General features: G+C 38.6%; 1 protein-coding gene across 2 annotated transcripts in view; it reads right to left on the reverse strand.

Moving 5' to 3' along the window:
• The window catches only part of pdzrn3b (PDZ domain containing RING finger 3b), a 119,177-nt gene that overhangs the window by 89,564 nt on the left and 12,571 nt on the right, over window positions 1-17,042 (reverse strand). For both annotated transcript variants that reach the window (XM_044122269.1, XM_044122267.1), the window contains exons 2-3: window positions 15,713-15,799; window positions 11,589-11,696 (exon numbers count right to left, since the gene is read on the reverse strand). In XM_044122269.1, coding sequence (XP_043978204.1) covers window positions 11,589-11,696; window positions 15,713-15,799 — 195 coding nt within the window. The remainder of the gene's footprint in view (window positions 1-11,588; window positions 11,697-15,712; window positions 15,800-17,042) is intronic.

Raw genomic sequence — 17,042 nt, forward strand, 5'->3', positions numbered from 1 at the left:
GGCGGAAAGAGAGAGCCGTGAAATTAGTTGGTAAAGTGAGCAAAAACATTTTGATAGGGGATGCCAGGTTTCTGCCGCTTGTAGCCTGTGGCTGATCTCTGCCAGTGCAATTGTGCTTTTTGCACTGCAACCAGCTGGTGAAGACAAATAGGAGGCGAATCCTATTCCCCAGTCAGAGGGTAATTAAAAAAGAACGATTTCAGGTGTGCCAACTGTCTTACACCGCAGAGCTACTGTATGTCGATATGTTAAGCCATTGGGTACGTGTCGCAATCCCCCCATCAGCACCTTCTATCGCCTTCCAATTAGTCTGGAAGTTACTGAACATCTGTCATTTAAAGAAGGGACAATTATGTCTGGTGAAGTCAACCCGGGTGCTGTGCATCTGTTGGGTCCTAATGGAGTCCCGGCAAATAAAGCCCAACATCTGCTGGCAGCAGAACGAGCCAAGGCCACAGTGCTGCAGTCTGCGTTGGTTGATTAGGCAGCATCACACCCGTTGTGAGGCTCAGGCTGGCACAGAGGTGACACTCTTTGGAAACGTTAGTATTTCTTTATAGCAAGCCTTGTAGACAGGCTTGTGGAAAGATGACATTTTTGGGGAGAGCAATTGCAATTTATTTATTTAATTTAATCTTACTTTTTACAGACTTTGTTAAAATAAGCACATGACAAGTTGCATTGCATTGAATAGTAAATATGAATAGCTAAGCAGCATCTTCAGAAACTCCAAATATACCCTAAACATATTTAACATTAGGACTACTTGCCTGATGGTGGTGTGATGGCCCACCCTTTGCTGCAAATACAGCTCTGAATCGTTGAGACATGGACTCAACTAAACCCCTGAAGTTGTGATACAGCAGATCCTTTAAGTACTTTAAGCTGCAAGGTGGGGCTTTCATGGACCGGAATTATTTGTAAAAGCCATCTCACACGTGCTCAATTGGCTCGAGATCAAGGAAACGTTAAACCCTCAACACCTCAAACTCGTGGTGCTTCTTAAGTCACTCCTGAGCTATTTCTGCTTTGAAGCCAGGAACATTATCCTGATGAAAGAGACCACAAATGACAGAACATATTTTGCTCTTGAAAGGCTGTAGAAGGTCTGTGACATTGCATACGTAGGTGGTAAATGCCAAAGAAACACTCCCATTGATGGCGGGATCCGAGGTTTCCAAGCAGACCATTGCCAAAACATCACACTCTAGACTATGGCAGGCATTTTCACCATAGTGAATCCTGGCCAGAAAACTTGGCTGTGTGTTTGATGTAAAAGAAAAAACGCGATTCACTTGATAAGGCCGCCTTCTTCCACTGCTTTATAGTATTTCTGATGCTTCACTGCATGCTTACTGCTGGTGCTTTGGTCAAAGGACAGAGGTCAGCATCTGTATCCTGACTGGTCTGTTGCTATGCAGCCCCATATACAACAACTCCCATGCAACTTACAATCAAAACAACAATTAATACTTTGAGCAATATGAGTAACAGCACCTGTTCACATGGCTAGCCGTTGTTCACCATTTGCATCAGCAAGTTCTAGTTCACCATGATCCTGTGTGTGGCTCACCACTAATCCTTTCTGGAATCACTTTGATACATACTAGCTATGTTTTCATCCAACTGTTATGCAAATTTTGAGCAAACTTTTCAAATGTTGCGAAAAAAGAAAATGTGAATCAAGCATGTTTCCATCTACCGTTTAGGAGTGAGTCAACCACGTTACGCAAAGAGGAATTTCATCAGCTGTTGATGTTACTTATAGTTCTAGCAAGAACCACATATCTCACTCAAAAAAATGGAAAGTTCTCCCCTCCACGCTGGAGGGTGGGACTGTGATTCGTTATTTCAGAACTTATTCAGCAATAATGTTTCCATCGCCCTTTGACACATTAACTCATTTTCTAAAAGCCACCTCCAGTGAGCATAATTTATTCATTTTTTTGCGAAATTGAGAAAATTACTTAGAATTTTGTCATTAACATCAACCTTTTCTAATACTTCAAAATGTGCATAAAAATGAGCCTGTCGTCTAGCTGTACATATTGGTCAAACTCACTCAAAATTGTATGTTTGGCAATTTTTCGGCTTCCAAAAACTTTGAGGACAAAATCTTTACTTGCTGCCTCATACACCCCATCCACTAATCTGATGAAGAGATAGTTAGGTCATCACCTTTCAGACTTCATTGATACTTCAGTGTTACTTGTCTAATTAATGACTGGTTCAAGACGAAATGAAATGAAATCCATTCTAAAACAAAAACCATCCTTGAAGCAACAAAAATTTAAACTTTCAACTTTTGGTAGATAATAACACCAGTTTAAGTAAAAATGGAATATCAAGATTTGTTTTCAAATGTTTTATTTGTATTCTTTTAATTAAGAATTGAGGTGCCAATGTTGGCAATGATTTCTGAAAGGCACTTTTGGATATAAAACTTTGAATTACGATGAAGGGCAACTGTCTTTGACATAAAGAGAAATATTGCACTAATGCAATGATGTTGCCATATGTCTAACAGCTACAACATATTAAAGTGATGCAGAACTAAGGGAAAGGAGAAAGTAAAGTCTCCATCTTCCTGTAGAAGGAACTGTAGTCGTTTCCTTAGAGAGAATGACAGGAATGTTCTTTAAGCTTTGATTGATGAGCAAAGTATAAAGCCTATAATCTGCTGAAAGACCAATGCTGGATCACATGGTGCCACATGTTTAAATTACTGTTAGCATGGAGCAATTTCCATTTAACCAAACACACGTGTCATGGCGTCTGCTGCCAACGAGCAGGACTTTGAGTCGGCATTGCAGAACAGGAAAGCCCCTCCGTGTGTAATCACACTGTCGCTAACGGTCTTAAAGGCTCTCACGAGGATCCAGTAGTAGTGTCAGGTGGGATACAACTATGCTCATTAATCAGGTGATGTTTTTATTCAACTAAAACCACATGTACCTCAACATCTTGTGATTTATATTTAAGATGGCAGCCTGTTTCTGTCTTTAAGTGATTTCCCTTACTCACCACTCCCAGTTTAGTGTTTGTGATAGTTATCAACTCTTTCTGCTCTGGCTCTGTGTTAAACACTGTTGGACAGCAAACAGGATGACATATTTTACTTGTTTAAGTTGTTTCTACTTTTTGCTCTTATAATTAACAGAAAAGAACAGGATTAATCTTTTGGCTTTCAGCTTGGCAGAAACCAAGCTGACAGATTTACAGTCTCTACAATTTAGTAGCACAACATTTTTAACTGTGGTCTACACAGTAGAAGAAGAATGTGGTGAAAACTGTCATCACAGCTGGTGAGCTGATTGCTCCTCGTCACTGCCACCATTCCCTATTTCGCTTGCTTTGTCTTTTTTTTTGCGCAATTCCCTGCTGGATCGTCTCAGATATTGACACATTGGGTTATTTTTAGAGTAGTTACTCAGAATAACAGAAGAATGACTGCTGTTACTAAGCAAATGTTAAAGCACAGTCTTCCCAATGAGTTTATGGCATGTAATCAATTACATGCACCTCAACGCTCGTGCTAAAATTCTCATTTCAAATGCGAACAGAAGCCTAAAATTTGCTCTGATGTGTACAATGTAGAGATAGGGTGAGAAGCTCAGTCATCCGGGAGGGACTCAGAGTAGAGACGCTGCTCCTTCACGTCGAGAGGAGTCAGTTGAGGTGGCTCGGGCATCTGGTCAGGATGCCTCCTGGACGCCTCCCTGGTGAGGTGTTCCGGGCACGTCCCACCAGGGGGAGGCCCGGGGGAAGACCCAGGACACGCTGGAGGGACTATGTCTCTCGGTTGGCCTGGGAATGCCTTGGGATTCCTCCAGAGGAGCTGGAAGAAGTGGCTGGGGAGAGGGAAGTCTGGGCCTCCCTTCTGAAGCTGCTACCCCCGCAACCCGACCCCGGATAAGCGGAAGAAGATGGATGGATGGATGGATGGATGTGTACAATGGAAAAGTACAATGAGATTTTTTTTTAAACATTTTGCTCCGTTACCACAAAAACTAAAATGTACTTTTTGGGAATTTAATATGAAATTGCAATAAAAAGTAATACATTATTGTGAATTGGAAGGCATAAAATTAAGCAAATTTTTCTAAGCATGTCAGCTTAGATTGATAGTAGTGGTAGGTGATAGGTTTAGGGCTCAGATAGATATTATTCCATGATCCAACTCTGCTTTAAACCTCTTAGTTTTTTCCTGACATGTCCACTCAGGTCAGGCTTAGAACAACGAAGGGTCTGTTAATCAGCCTATTGGGTTTAATTGAGTGTAGCTAATTAGGAGTCAGTGGGTAGTCTGTGCTTTGAGGTCAGGGGCCGACATGACAAGCAGCAACCTGAGACAACCATTGCTGTTCCTCTGGGGCCAGTGATTGATAGGCAGGATGATTAGTTTTAACTATACCTGTCTATTTCTGTCTGTTTTAAGACTTTTTTTAGGGGTGGTAAATTAAGCCCTAGCAGCAACAAGAAGCCAACAGGGATGGTGCCGTAGCGGAGCAAACACATTTACTGTACACCCAGACTGGATGGCTCCACAAAAAACATCATGAAGCGCCGGCTGGCCTTTCAGCTGCTGAGCCATTTAAACAGAGTGGAAAACACAATAAAGAACCTGGAAAGGTGCAGACAAGGCAGGAGTCACACCATCTCCACCCTGAGACAACTCCACATCCTGGAACCCTCCCTCCCTCCCAACAACCACCACCCACCTCACATATGGTGCAGTCAAAAACAAAGATGTGCTTGTCTCCGATGCCTAAAAGCCGCTCCAGCATTGGGCAGTAGCTACCACCAGAAGCTGATTAGGGACTCTTTAAAGTTAGATTTGATTTAGCGTCCCGCTTGGGCCCCAGCTGGACCACGGGGCACAGGAATGTGGCTCGCTGCGAGGATTGGCCCACTTAGCCCCGGGGTTTGGATTCGTCCCATCTACGGGGCTGGTCGCGGGCCATGTCGGCATTGCCCCATTAAGGGGAATAGACGCGCTGCAGACGCGGGGGCCAAAATTCAATAAAAAGAGCCAGACAAAGACCTGCTTCTTCCCTCAGAATGAGAAACAACATGTGATCCCCCTAAGGGTTATTATGTCTCTCTCCCCCCAACAATAACGAGCTGAGCAACTTTTGGTTGATGCCATGCGCTCTGACAACATATTAGTGTCAATTTTATTAGGCAACTCCAGTCATTGTATTACACAGAATAAACCTGTTTCCATCACTGATGACAACCTAAGCACCATTTTGGACAGGATGGTGGAAAGATTGATAAAAAAGGTAGATCAGACATGCCTTAAAGGGAAACTGCTATATATTTTCCAGGCATATTGTACAATTTAATAACATAGGTGACTATGTTGTTAAAAAGATGCTAAAAATGTCAGATATGACTTGATTCAATGCCTTGAAATGGGGTCTCTGTGAAGGTAGCGTTTCAGAAAGAGCAGGAGTTTCTTAAAGAGACAAAGTCATCACAACATGGCTCCTTCATTAACTCTAAGAATAAAGTATCTCCTATAACGAGCTCAGGAGTTCAACCAGGTGTTTGCTAATTGCTTCTGGCTAGTCTGAAGGAGCTGGAGGACACCTGGAAACTGCAGCTCCAAGATGCTCCACAAAGGTGGAGCTTCGTCCCTGAAAGCAGAGCTAGGTCCATTGAGGTGTTTCGCACAACTGAATGGTTGCCACAGGAGATTAAAGGTTTCTTTAAACATGCATAAAAGAATCAAAGCGACTGTCATGGTGTGTTTTTGATGATTACATAACATTATGTAGAGCTCAAAAAAGTCGACTTTCCATAACACTGCCCCTTTAAAAACAAATATTTCTTAATGTGGAATGATAACCCTACATCCACACAAAAAGGGTCCAGGCCTCTGAAAATATAGAATTATATAAAGTAATTTTAAAACACAATTGAGATAATAAATCAATTGGGCGTACGAATAGGAAAACAAGCTTATTTGTAAGAGCAGAGCTGAAACAGAACTTTTTCATGAAACCACAAAGTAAACAGTGGTAGCTCTGGGCTTACGAGGCGAGAGTGAAAGCAAACACACCTCGGGGTTTTAAGAGAGAAAAAAAGTCTGTCTGAACAAGGCAGTATTCATGTACTGATTCATACCAGCCTGTAGCTCAGGTAGGGGACGCCCATCTGCCTTCCAGACCCCCAGCCTGTTGTGAATCCTCATGCCCATGTTAGATCCATTTATTGCTTCTGATGGGTTCTCTGAGTTTCAGAAGCTGCATTTCCATTACAAATGTGCACAAATAATTGTCTGTCTTCCGCTAATGACATAACAACAAAATTTCACAATTGCGGTGTTTCCATTAAATAAGAAATTAAATTAAAATCACACATAAGTGAGCTTATTCACATGATAAGTCATTAAAAATAACGGCAGCAACAGATGTAAACAAGTATATGAGATATATTCATAATTCAGCCACAGTATTAATGCTCATCATATATCAGCCAATCAGAGGTTTGCATTTTATTCAGGCCTACTTGGGAGCGGCTACCTGTGCGGCATTATGGGAAATTGTAGTCTTTGATTTTACAGAAAAGTTATAGATTCGACACACAACTTTTTATGAACCGTGATGCAAAATAAACCATCATCCTCCTGCTACTTCCTGTTGTCTTCTTCTTCATGGTTTATGCCAGTAGTAACATCTGGCTGTTGATCACTAGTATGATGTTAAAAAAAATAAATAAATAAAAAGTAAAATACTTCTATTTTGATAGGATAGAAAAAACACCTCATTCTAGCACAAACACTTTTTATTGGAAAATGTGAAGGCTTTATCTTTTTTTTTTTTTTTTTCAAATTTGCTGTGTTTCCATTAAGCACATTTCTGATGCAACTCTCATTTGATCAAACCAAAATGAACTGAGTCATTTCCAAACAGACAGGGAACAGATTTGAGAAAATTATTTCAAATTATAGAGCGCCAAAGTCAGGACAGAAACAAATTGATAAATGGTCAACACAAAGGTTTAAAGAAGGCAAATCATTTTCATTCCAAAAATAGGAATGTATGGCAAAGATTAAAAAGAAGAAAAACGGTGAAGCAACCAGAGAGGGTGGAGATGATAATCGCTAAATGATAATTAGAAGTCTACATAACGCTATAATTGCTGTTTTTCAGCATTTAAGTGCTTTAAACCAAGTACTGAAATAAAATGATGTAAAATGTACATCATTTAGTACACCATAATATTAGACTGAGTCACATTCATCATTATATTGGCATTCTACATTAAAAACAAAACAGGAAAAAAAATACTGTTTACTCAGAGACATCATGAATCAAGCACTATTTATAAAGTGGATTAAAAAAAAAACAGAAGCATGAAAAGGGCAGCAGCTGGCTGGACTGCTAATGTCAATGGAGTATTAACATGGCAGGAAAACTGCACTACATGTATCCTTCATGATTAAATGATTAAGAGGAAAGTTTAATTCTTTTATTTTCAGTGGCCATAATCCTCTTCCATACATTTACACCGGGTCAAACGAAGGAATCAAACAGATCACCTGTTTTCAGGCCAATTCTAAATGACAGAGAAAAAAAAACGACCTTTCAAGAAGGCAGGATGAGAAATGACATTTTAAAGGTTTCTGTGTTTACATGCACTGTGCCTCACATCCAAAGTTAACTAGGACGCCGCTGCACACAGTAAGTCTCAGCTAAAAGTTCAAAACAGGAACAGGAAGCTACCTTTCGCTGACTAGGATCCATTTCCTTTGCTTCAGATCTGCAAACCACAAGTTTCAAAGACCCAATCACCTGAGGTTACAGACGCCACTTACACCAATGCAAACGGTGTCATGACATGGCATTTCTAACATGAAAGAGTTCTGCTTCAACCCATTAAAACAGAAGAATACTTAGAAATCAGAACCTTTTTTATGCTCAGGTTTCACCTAAAACACAACATCAGCTCACAGTCTTTTGTGCATTTCCATTTTAGCTGAGAAATGATACATGATATAGACGAACAAGAGTACAGCATGGTATTATGGCAAAATCTGCACTGTTTGGCTTCCCTCAGCATTTGGCTGTGAAGAAAATGTGTGAACACCAGTGGCCTCATAGGCAAAATTGGAGTAAGGACAAATTTAGAAAATGTGGTGCACAAAAAGATTCTGATGCATAAAGCCATGCACACGCATATGCTGCGGACCTTTACTTTATAAATCCTAATTTGCAGTTAACAGAGCAGCTGCTGGTCCGCCCTGTCACCAAAATATATTAAATACATTAGTATAAAAACTCCAAAGTCTGCCACCACATGAAGCAATAACGGTACTTGCTTGCAGCAGTATAATTATGTTATAATAATAATTGTTACATGTTTTATTTAAAAGGTGCTTTCAGGGGACATAAGGTCACCTCACAAAAATAAAAGTAATACATTTTAAAGAAAAAAAATCCAAATAGAAGAAACAAGAAAATAAAGAGATTCAAATGGAAATTCTTGTTTGAACAGTAGATCGTTCAGCCGGGATTTAAAGAGACAGTGTGTCAGAAAGTCCTTTGGTTGAGTGGGGAATGTGGACATTTATTCTAAATAGAGAAATCATGTGTATCAGTTGCACATTTACAAAATAGAGATGCTTTCTGTCCATAAGGGCACATTCATAAAGCGGATATGGTTTGACTGAAGGATGACTGTCTGACCTGAAGCAGCTCCAGCTGCACTAGTAATGCATGGATCCTTCTTTAATCTTTGAACGCAGCTAAACGCTCATAAACCATCATCAATATTTCCCAGCAGATCAATCTGATCTCTGAACACACACTCCCTCTGGATCATCGATGTTCTCTATCAGAGTCAAAGGGCTCCACAATTATGTGATATACCTCTGCACAGCTGCTTATATATGTTTGATTTTCTACATACCTTGTCCACCTTAAGAATAATCAAACTTGACTTGTTCAGAGTTAAACTGCTGATCTGACTACAATTTTTTTTTCCAGTGAGAATGAAAGGATCCCACAGATAACATGCTCTCCATGCGCTTCGGCACACAGGCTGATGCACAGTTACATATTTATGTGACAGAAAATAAGGAAATGTACTAGTTAGAGCTAAGTGAGGTTTATTTACACTCCTTTAATTTTTATTTAATTTATTTAATGTGTGTGTTATGTTGTCTGAAGATAAATGTGATTCAGTTTCACTGTTTACATTTAAACAGTAAAAGAATAAAATCATGAAAAGCTTTGGGTTTGATGTTCTTTGGATTCAGTAACCCTGAATGGACTCAGATTTCAGTCTATTTAAGTGAGTTTTGGTGCTTTGTGCTTTGAACAGTAGAGCTGTAACATACAGATGTCGATATTGATGCTGATATGGTCTCTTATCGGCTTAAATTGGCTGCTGTTCCAACGAAGCATTGGAGTAAATTTACAAATTTAATTATATGAAAGCCCAAACAAGCCCTGTATTGCTTACAGTCATTTGCAAAACTATTCAAATCCTATTAATTTTTCCAGCTCTTGTCAAGTTACAACGGATTTCCATATATTTTCATTGGAATGTTATGCAATAGGCTTCCTTTTACCATGGCAACCTTCCTGTCACTCGGCCAATAAAGTCGGACCTTCCCATTAACTTTAAAGAAAGTATTCCTCAGTACTTTCATTGCCCCACTTTGCTTCACCATGGGGGTGGTGGGTTCAGAAATATATGTGGCCGTTTCTCTTTCTGTTTTCTCATGACAAATTGAACAATGCTCAGTCACTGTATTTCCAGTAAAAAATGTACACAAAACTTTGTTGATGTTCCACTAATGTTGAAAAAAATAAAATTTTTCAATTGTGGTATTTCCTCCTATGACTTCCTGTTGTCTCCTTTTTTGTGGTTTGTGCCAGTGGCAACATCCGGTTGTTGATCACATGACTTGTGATGAGATTACAGTTTCCATTGCAGCTTTCCAAAAAAAAAAAAAAAAAAGGCCCAAAAGCTCATAACAGTTTTGGCCGTAACAGCTTTGATACAGTCAAAGAAAAAAAAAACACAAAAAAACTCATTCTAGTGCCAAAACGTTTGTCAAAAAACTAGTTTTTCTGAAATTGCGGTGTTTCCATTAAGCAAATTTATTTTCAAAATGTCAAATTGCACAATGTGACTTTTCTGATGTCTTCCTGATGGTTCAATAATGTTCTCCAACAAACCTGATTCCTTCACAGAACAACTGGATTTATACTGAGATTAAATCTGGCAGACAATCTTTACTAAAAATACTGCTTCAAAGTTCAAAAATCATCTTTCAACTTTACAATTATGCATGGCTTAAATCCTGATAAGACACAGTAGCTATGTTTTCACCAGCTATATAATTGAGCAATTTGACAATTCGAAAATAAATATGTTTGATGGAAACAAAGCAATTTTAAAAAACTTTTGCACTAGGATCAAGTGTTTTTTTTGGCCGTAAAGATTTTGGTTTATTTTGCAGAACTGCAAAGGAAACACATTTTTCACTACACATGATCAACAATCAGATGTTTCCACTGGCACAAACCACGAAGAAGAAGACAAGAAGGATTAGTTGGAGAATGATGGAGTGTCATGTTTTTTCATGACTTATCACATTAACACAAACTTCTTCACATGTGATTTTAATTGTGTTCCTCGTTTAATGGAAACACCACAAATGCAAAACAGTGTTTTTCCAACATCAGTGGAAAATCAGCAAAGTTTTGCACACGTTTGTAATGGAAACACAGATGGTGATTTTTGTGACAAGATGTCGAAAACCTTAAGGGGAGTGATTCTTTTCGTAAGACACTGTTTGTCTTTCCGCAACATTACTGAAGAGCATTCTGAGCCATGGACCTGAGAAGCTGGGCCATTTTTTTTCTGTGTATAGAGCAACAAGCTAGAGTGATCAACACGGCCCAGATGTTCTCTTTTTTTTCTCATAAACACTTTCCACAAACATCTCTGTGAGCAATGTGCCGTTCAAAGTGCTCCAGGGCCGGTTTCGCTGAGGTTTGACAATAAACCCAGCGACAAACCATATTTGTCATCTTGTGGCACGCGGTAACTACACATTCTCAATCCCTCGCAGACCTCCTCATTTCAATGCAGGCATTATGTGGGTGTCTGGCTTTCTCTGTAAAAGCAACCATTGTGATTTTGAGTTGCTCAGATCGTCCCTGAAGTTGACCTCTGGGGGTGAGCCGTCTGTTCCGCACAAGTTTGCATTTAAAGGCGGAGGGGAAGATGCGACATGGCGGCTTCTGACAGAAAAGATTTGCCGACCGGGAAAGGAAGAAAATACAGAGCTCTCTCTCACTCAGTGAACAAAAACCAGAGTGTTATCTACAGCGATGCTACACTCGACAACAATGTGACCTCCAGATGAGTCTTGTTTTGTGAAAGTATTTGTTGAAACAAAAGATATCTGAAACCAAAACCCAAAAGACGCAAATCATGGTTTCATGCGTCACCTTGGACTGCAGCTTTGAGAGGTCGCTGACCCACTCCTGATGGACGTTTAGCGTACATTGACTTCTGTCCCCCACTTTCACATGAAAAATATCACAGCATTGGTCACGTACCTCCATTATTCTGTCGTGGATCTGAAGGCCTCCCTCCTTGTCCGCTGGACCTTTCTCGACAATTTTGGACACAAAAATCCCTTCACTTGAAGTGCCGTCATTGTCGTCCTGTCGAACAAATTGCTGTTATTTCCCCCATAAACAATAAAAACTGTAGTTCTCATTTTAAAAATGAGGCCAAAAAAGCATTTCAAACCAATGTTTTTTAAAGGCACTTTTGTATTATAACGATAAAGATAAATGGAAGAAAATAATCCCATTAGCTACTATGATTAGCCCCAGAAATACCCATTTGTACTTTAACCTTGGCAAAAACTACTGTAGAAAAGTTTGAGTAGCTAATTTTGAAATAAGAAAGAATTTAGTTCTTGAGTTGACAGAGACAGCTAATAAATCTTACAGGTTAGCCAATAATACTCAGTTACAAAAGTTTTTGAAGTCTCCACTGCTTTTACATTACCTATCTGGTAAATCTTTTTGTGCTCTGAAGAAAAAAAAAAAAAACCCTGAAAATATACTAAAATTATCACAACTGATAATGCAGCAAGAATTAGCATATGCGTCAAACCTTTTTAAGCTAAAGAGCTATGGCAGATTTAATTGTGTTGACCACATTTGATCAAACCTTAAATGGACTCTTCAGATCTGAGAACAGATGTTTTAAAGGTGGTTGAAATTAACAAAGCCTCTCTTTAGTATTATTTAGAATTAAAAATATGGAACGTTTAAAGTCTTTTAAAAATAACTCTTAAGCAGATATTAACCATACTTGTCATTAAGCTAATGTTTCAGTATTAAAAAAAATATACCGTACATTTTTTATAGTCTGATACAATTTCTAATATAAAATGTGGAAAATCACCATAATTAGTAGAAATACAGACCTGAAAACATTACCCTGTGTAATTGATCTATATAAGGTGTCTCACTTAGTGAAGTCACTGAAATAAAAAAAAAACTTCTCAGAATTATAATTTCTTAATCTGACTGGATATCAATCAACCAGTCAGATTTTATGCATGGAACCTCACTGCATAACAACTTGGGGGGGAAAACACTACCGTTTCAATAGATCACTTAATGTCAAGTTATGACAACGTTATCTATACATTTTATTAATTTTTTTTCATTAGAATTTTTCAAATGCTTATGATGCTGAATAATTTATTGGCCAATGATGGCGACTTGAGCATCTGGCAGCACACTAAGCTAATACTACCTAATTATAGACATGTAGCTTGCTAACAAAACAGGATTATGTTATTAATAGTGTTGGGTAGAGCTCCTAGTGTTCACACCATGACCGCCAGCATCCTTCATGACCAGAAATAGAACCGTTAATCAGCAATGCACCACAAGGAATGGGGAGGGAACGTCCTCTGAAGAAGCATCTACTGCAAATCCTTCAGATCGGGAATTTACAGAGTAATTTAGAAATGGGAAAATTTTATAAACCTCTTTAGACTCTGAACAGCACCTAGGTTGTCTTTATTCCACACTAATTACAGAATATCTAAAACCAGGTTTATGTTGGTGTATCTTACAGATAAATTAATTATCTAGAAGTATGAACTTTAGAATGCTAAACATTGGTTGGTTGGGAAGTAGAATATAATCGTGGTCAAGACCAAAGAAAAGAATAATCGCAAAAAAAAAACCAAATCTCGGTTTTGTGGGTTATAAACTGAACTGTGTTTCTAGGTAGATATATTACCATCAATCATTTTCATATTAGCGAATATTATTAAGTCATATTTAATATGACATATTTAATATGACAACAAACTTTCAAACCATCTTGTAAACTATGTCACAACCTTTCAGTTTTCAGAGTGTATTCATCGTTTAACCCTGGTTTTCAGTAAAAGCATTTGTCTTGGCATTAACTACTTCCTGACTCTAAGAACTGGCCCCTGCACTACAGGGCCGAAAACGTTGGCATGTTCATAAGGAAGGTTGCATCCAGCACAGCTGTGCTGACCCCCTCCCTCCACAGCCAGAGCTAAATCTGACTTAACAACCCCTCGTAGCAGTCTGTCTGAAAACACATGAAACATGTTCCACACACCTGCTGAGCTGCTGCAGCACGACCACACTTTAACGAGTTAACTAAAGAAACCTCAGGGCAGGCAGTAATTAATGATAATTGGTCTTCAGGAAATGCAGTTTCATTCTACAAGGCTCTGCTGAGCATTTTTAACAAGTCTGCTCACCACAAGTTTTCCCAGACACTGTGAACAAACTACAGTGGTTAGCAAAAACGTTTTCACACACCCCTCAACTTTCTTCCTGTCTATCATGTTAAACCCCACAAGCTTCAACTCATCACACTGGCATTCAATATGATAGACCAACACAAAGTGATGTATGCATGTGATGGGGAAGGAAAATGAACATGGTTTTCATAATGTTACAAATATCAATCTGAAAAGTGTGGCATGCATTCTTATTTAGTTCCTCTGCACTGACACCTCTAAATAAAAGGAAACCAAATGCCTTCACAGGAAAACTGAACCGAGTATGGATACAACCTGACACATGAGCATGCTTCATTTTTCCCATTAGGCACTTGAATTTCAAAATATTGGTATTTTTTCAAGATGGATGCCATTTATTTTCCACTATGGTCATCTTTTTCATTCAATTTTAAAGAAATAATATGTAGCAGAATCACAAACTGAGAACTTTGTTGTTGGCGAGTCTCACACCTGTCTTCAAGTAGAAGGAGATGAAGACATGAAACAGACTAAGAGAAAGTCGGCTAACACTAAGATGGTTTAGCGAGTTAGAAGTTAATGATCCTAAATATTTGGTTAGCTGTGTCCACCACTGGCAATAACTGCTGTCAATTGTAAACATATATTCTTTATTACAGTCAACCACAGTGGCATATTTGAAAACTGTCCAGCCAAAAAAGAAAACAAGATCAGGATCAACGATCTGTATAGTTTGACACCAAAACACATTTATCTAACAGGTGATTTTAGTGCAGAAACTTATTTTCCATGACAACCATGATGACAATCTAGAAAAAGATTCAGATTTGGTCAAATCATCACCAAATCTGATTTCTGTAAGTTCAATTATGTATGATTTGACACCAGAAGAATTCATCTGTGAAAAATATTGGCATTTGAAAAATGGCCACCACCTTGGATTTTGCAGTGGTTAACATTTTTTGGGTCATCTAACTTGGATAACGAACAACTTAGGTTCTGTTCTGCTGAAATATCCAATAAACAGCTGCACTCAAAGTCAACTTCTATATCTGAGCACAAATTCGTTGTACACAGAATTTTTGTTGGTAAATAAATTGAGAATTGTTTAATACTTTAATACAGTCACAAGTATTAGCTAATTTGTGTTAAATACACAAAATACATACACTGTACTTTAAAGTTGTAATGTAAAATATAAAGATCAAAGGACATGAAGAGCTCTGTAAGATGTTTGATGTTGACCACATAGATTAAAATTAACAAGCAAAACAAAGGTATAGAAAATATACAAAATCTGGATATTTATCTCCCTACCAGAACCTTTTAAATATCGACAGTAGCTGGGAAAGTAAAACAATCCAAAATTAATTGCAGTATTGATGAAACCAGCATCAATACTGCAATTGCAGCTGAGTTCCACGTAAATAGGAAAAAAAAAAAAACATGAATGGAAGGTGAAGTGGAGATATTTCCGATCCTTCACTCAGCAGAGCGTGTGGCATCGTTAATGCCTTTTACCTCATAGCCTGAAGGAAGGAAACAGTGGCTGTGAAAAGTTCAGGCAGGGATAAAAAGACCCCTTTTCCCTCTGTGCTTACCTCACCACCAAAATCCCCTCAATTAAAGACAAAACAACTGCGGTAAAAATCATAACCCTGCATTTAACTCCCATAAATGTAATTGTAGTTCTTTTCATTTTTTTTCCATGCCAAATCCGCTAAGCCCAAACCAATAAACAAACACAATAAAGCTTGGTGGTGCGGTCTATCTCTTCACCAGCTACAAAACGCTAAAGCCAAGCATCTGAACCCACAGCAGTCGGAGAAAGCTTGGGATTCCTCTGCTCTAACATTCATTCCAGGTCACTGTGAGACACCGGAGTGACTGTTGTCAGTTTCTACCTACCGCACATGGCCTTCCTCCTACGATGTTAAAGCCCAGAGATCCGCCCTCACGGAGCAGGACAGCTGTCACGCTCTTAGTGTTGTCTTCCTACAGAAAGACAGGAGAGAGACATGTGAGCAAGCAGACTGATGTTTCTTCAGCCTTCAAAAGGATAAATTGACAATTTATCAATTTATCATGGTGACAGCATATTGGATCTGATTTAGTATTTTTCTGGGCTTTTGTTTGTAAATATTTGCTTGGACAAATATTCCCCCTGCTCTTCACTTTTGGAAAGCTTTTAGGATTTCTAACTGTGACAATGATATTTGTTTTTACAACTGAGTGGAGCTAATTAGCTCATTTCAAATGCGCAAAGAGGCAGTATTGTGTAAAATTTACTTTTTTCACCTTTACATGACAGATGACAGAAGGAATTATAATTTCCTTCTGTCATCAAAAGCAGACCTGAATGGTTGCTTTGATTCTTTCATGTATGTGTGAGAAATGCTTTATCCTCCATGGCAACCATTCAGCCAATCAAAACACATGGGAGGACGTAGGCATCTGTGCTTCTGCCTCACAGTGCAACCCTCCTCCAGATGTCCCCATTCAGCTCCTTCAGACTAGCCAGTAGCAATTAGCAAGCACCTGATGGAACTGCTGAGCTCATCATAGGAGTTACTTCTCAGAGCAACGCTGTTAAACATTGTTAAACATTGTTAAACAACTGTTTAGAGGAGCCATATTGTGATGACTTGCTGCTTCAGAAAGAGCATGAGTTTCTTAAAGAGACAGATGCCCAATTTCAAAGCCTTAAATTACCAAGTAAATTTTTTTAGGTCAAATTTTATAAATATAGCATTCTTATAAAAACCAAAGGTAACATAGTTATTTAATTATGTTCTATAATTCCACTCTGCCTGGAAATTAAGTAATACTGTGCTTTAAAGGTGGAGTTGGGTCCAACCAAGCGTTTTCCACAGCTTGCCACAAGAGATTAAAGGATTTCTCAAAAATGCATGAAAGAATAAGGCAACACTGCAGATATGTTTTTGATGAGGGAATAACATTATTGCATGATGTAAAGGTAAGAAAAAGTTTATTTTATATAAAATGCCCTTCCAAGTAGTTTGTCTTATTTATCTGTGCACACAAACAAACTTCCTGGCGCCATATTTAATTCTTAACAGGAAGTCACAGAGGTTTTAAGCAATCTGATTGGCTGACAATTCTTAATTCTGTGCTTCACTGCCATCTATGGGTTTCGCATGTTTAAAACAACACTCAGAATCAAATTTGTGCAGATTTGTGTATGTGAAATCTTTTCTGCAACAGTACTGAGTTTATG

This window comes from Gambusia affinis, linkage group LG07 (genome assembly GCF_019740435.1).
Source record: "Gambusia affinis linkage group LG07, SWU_Gaff_1.0, whole genome shotgun sequence".
Classification (NCBI taxonomy): domain Eukaryota; kingdom Metazoa; phylum Chordata; class Actinopteri; order Cyprinodontiformes; family Poeciliidae; genus Gambusia; species Gambusia affinis.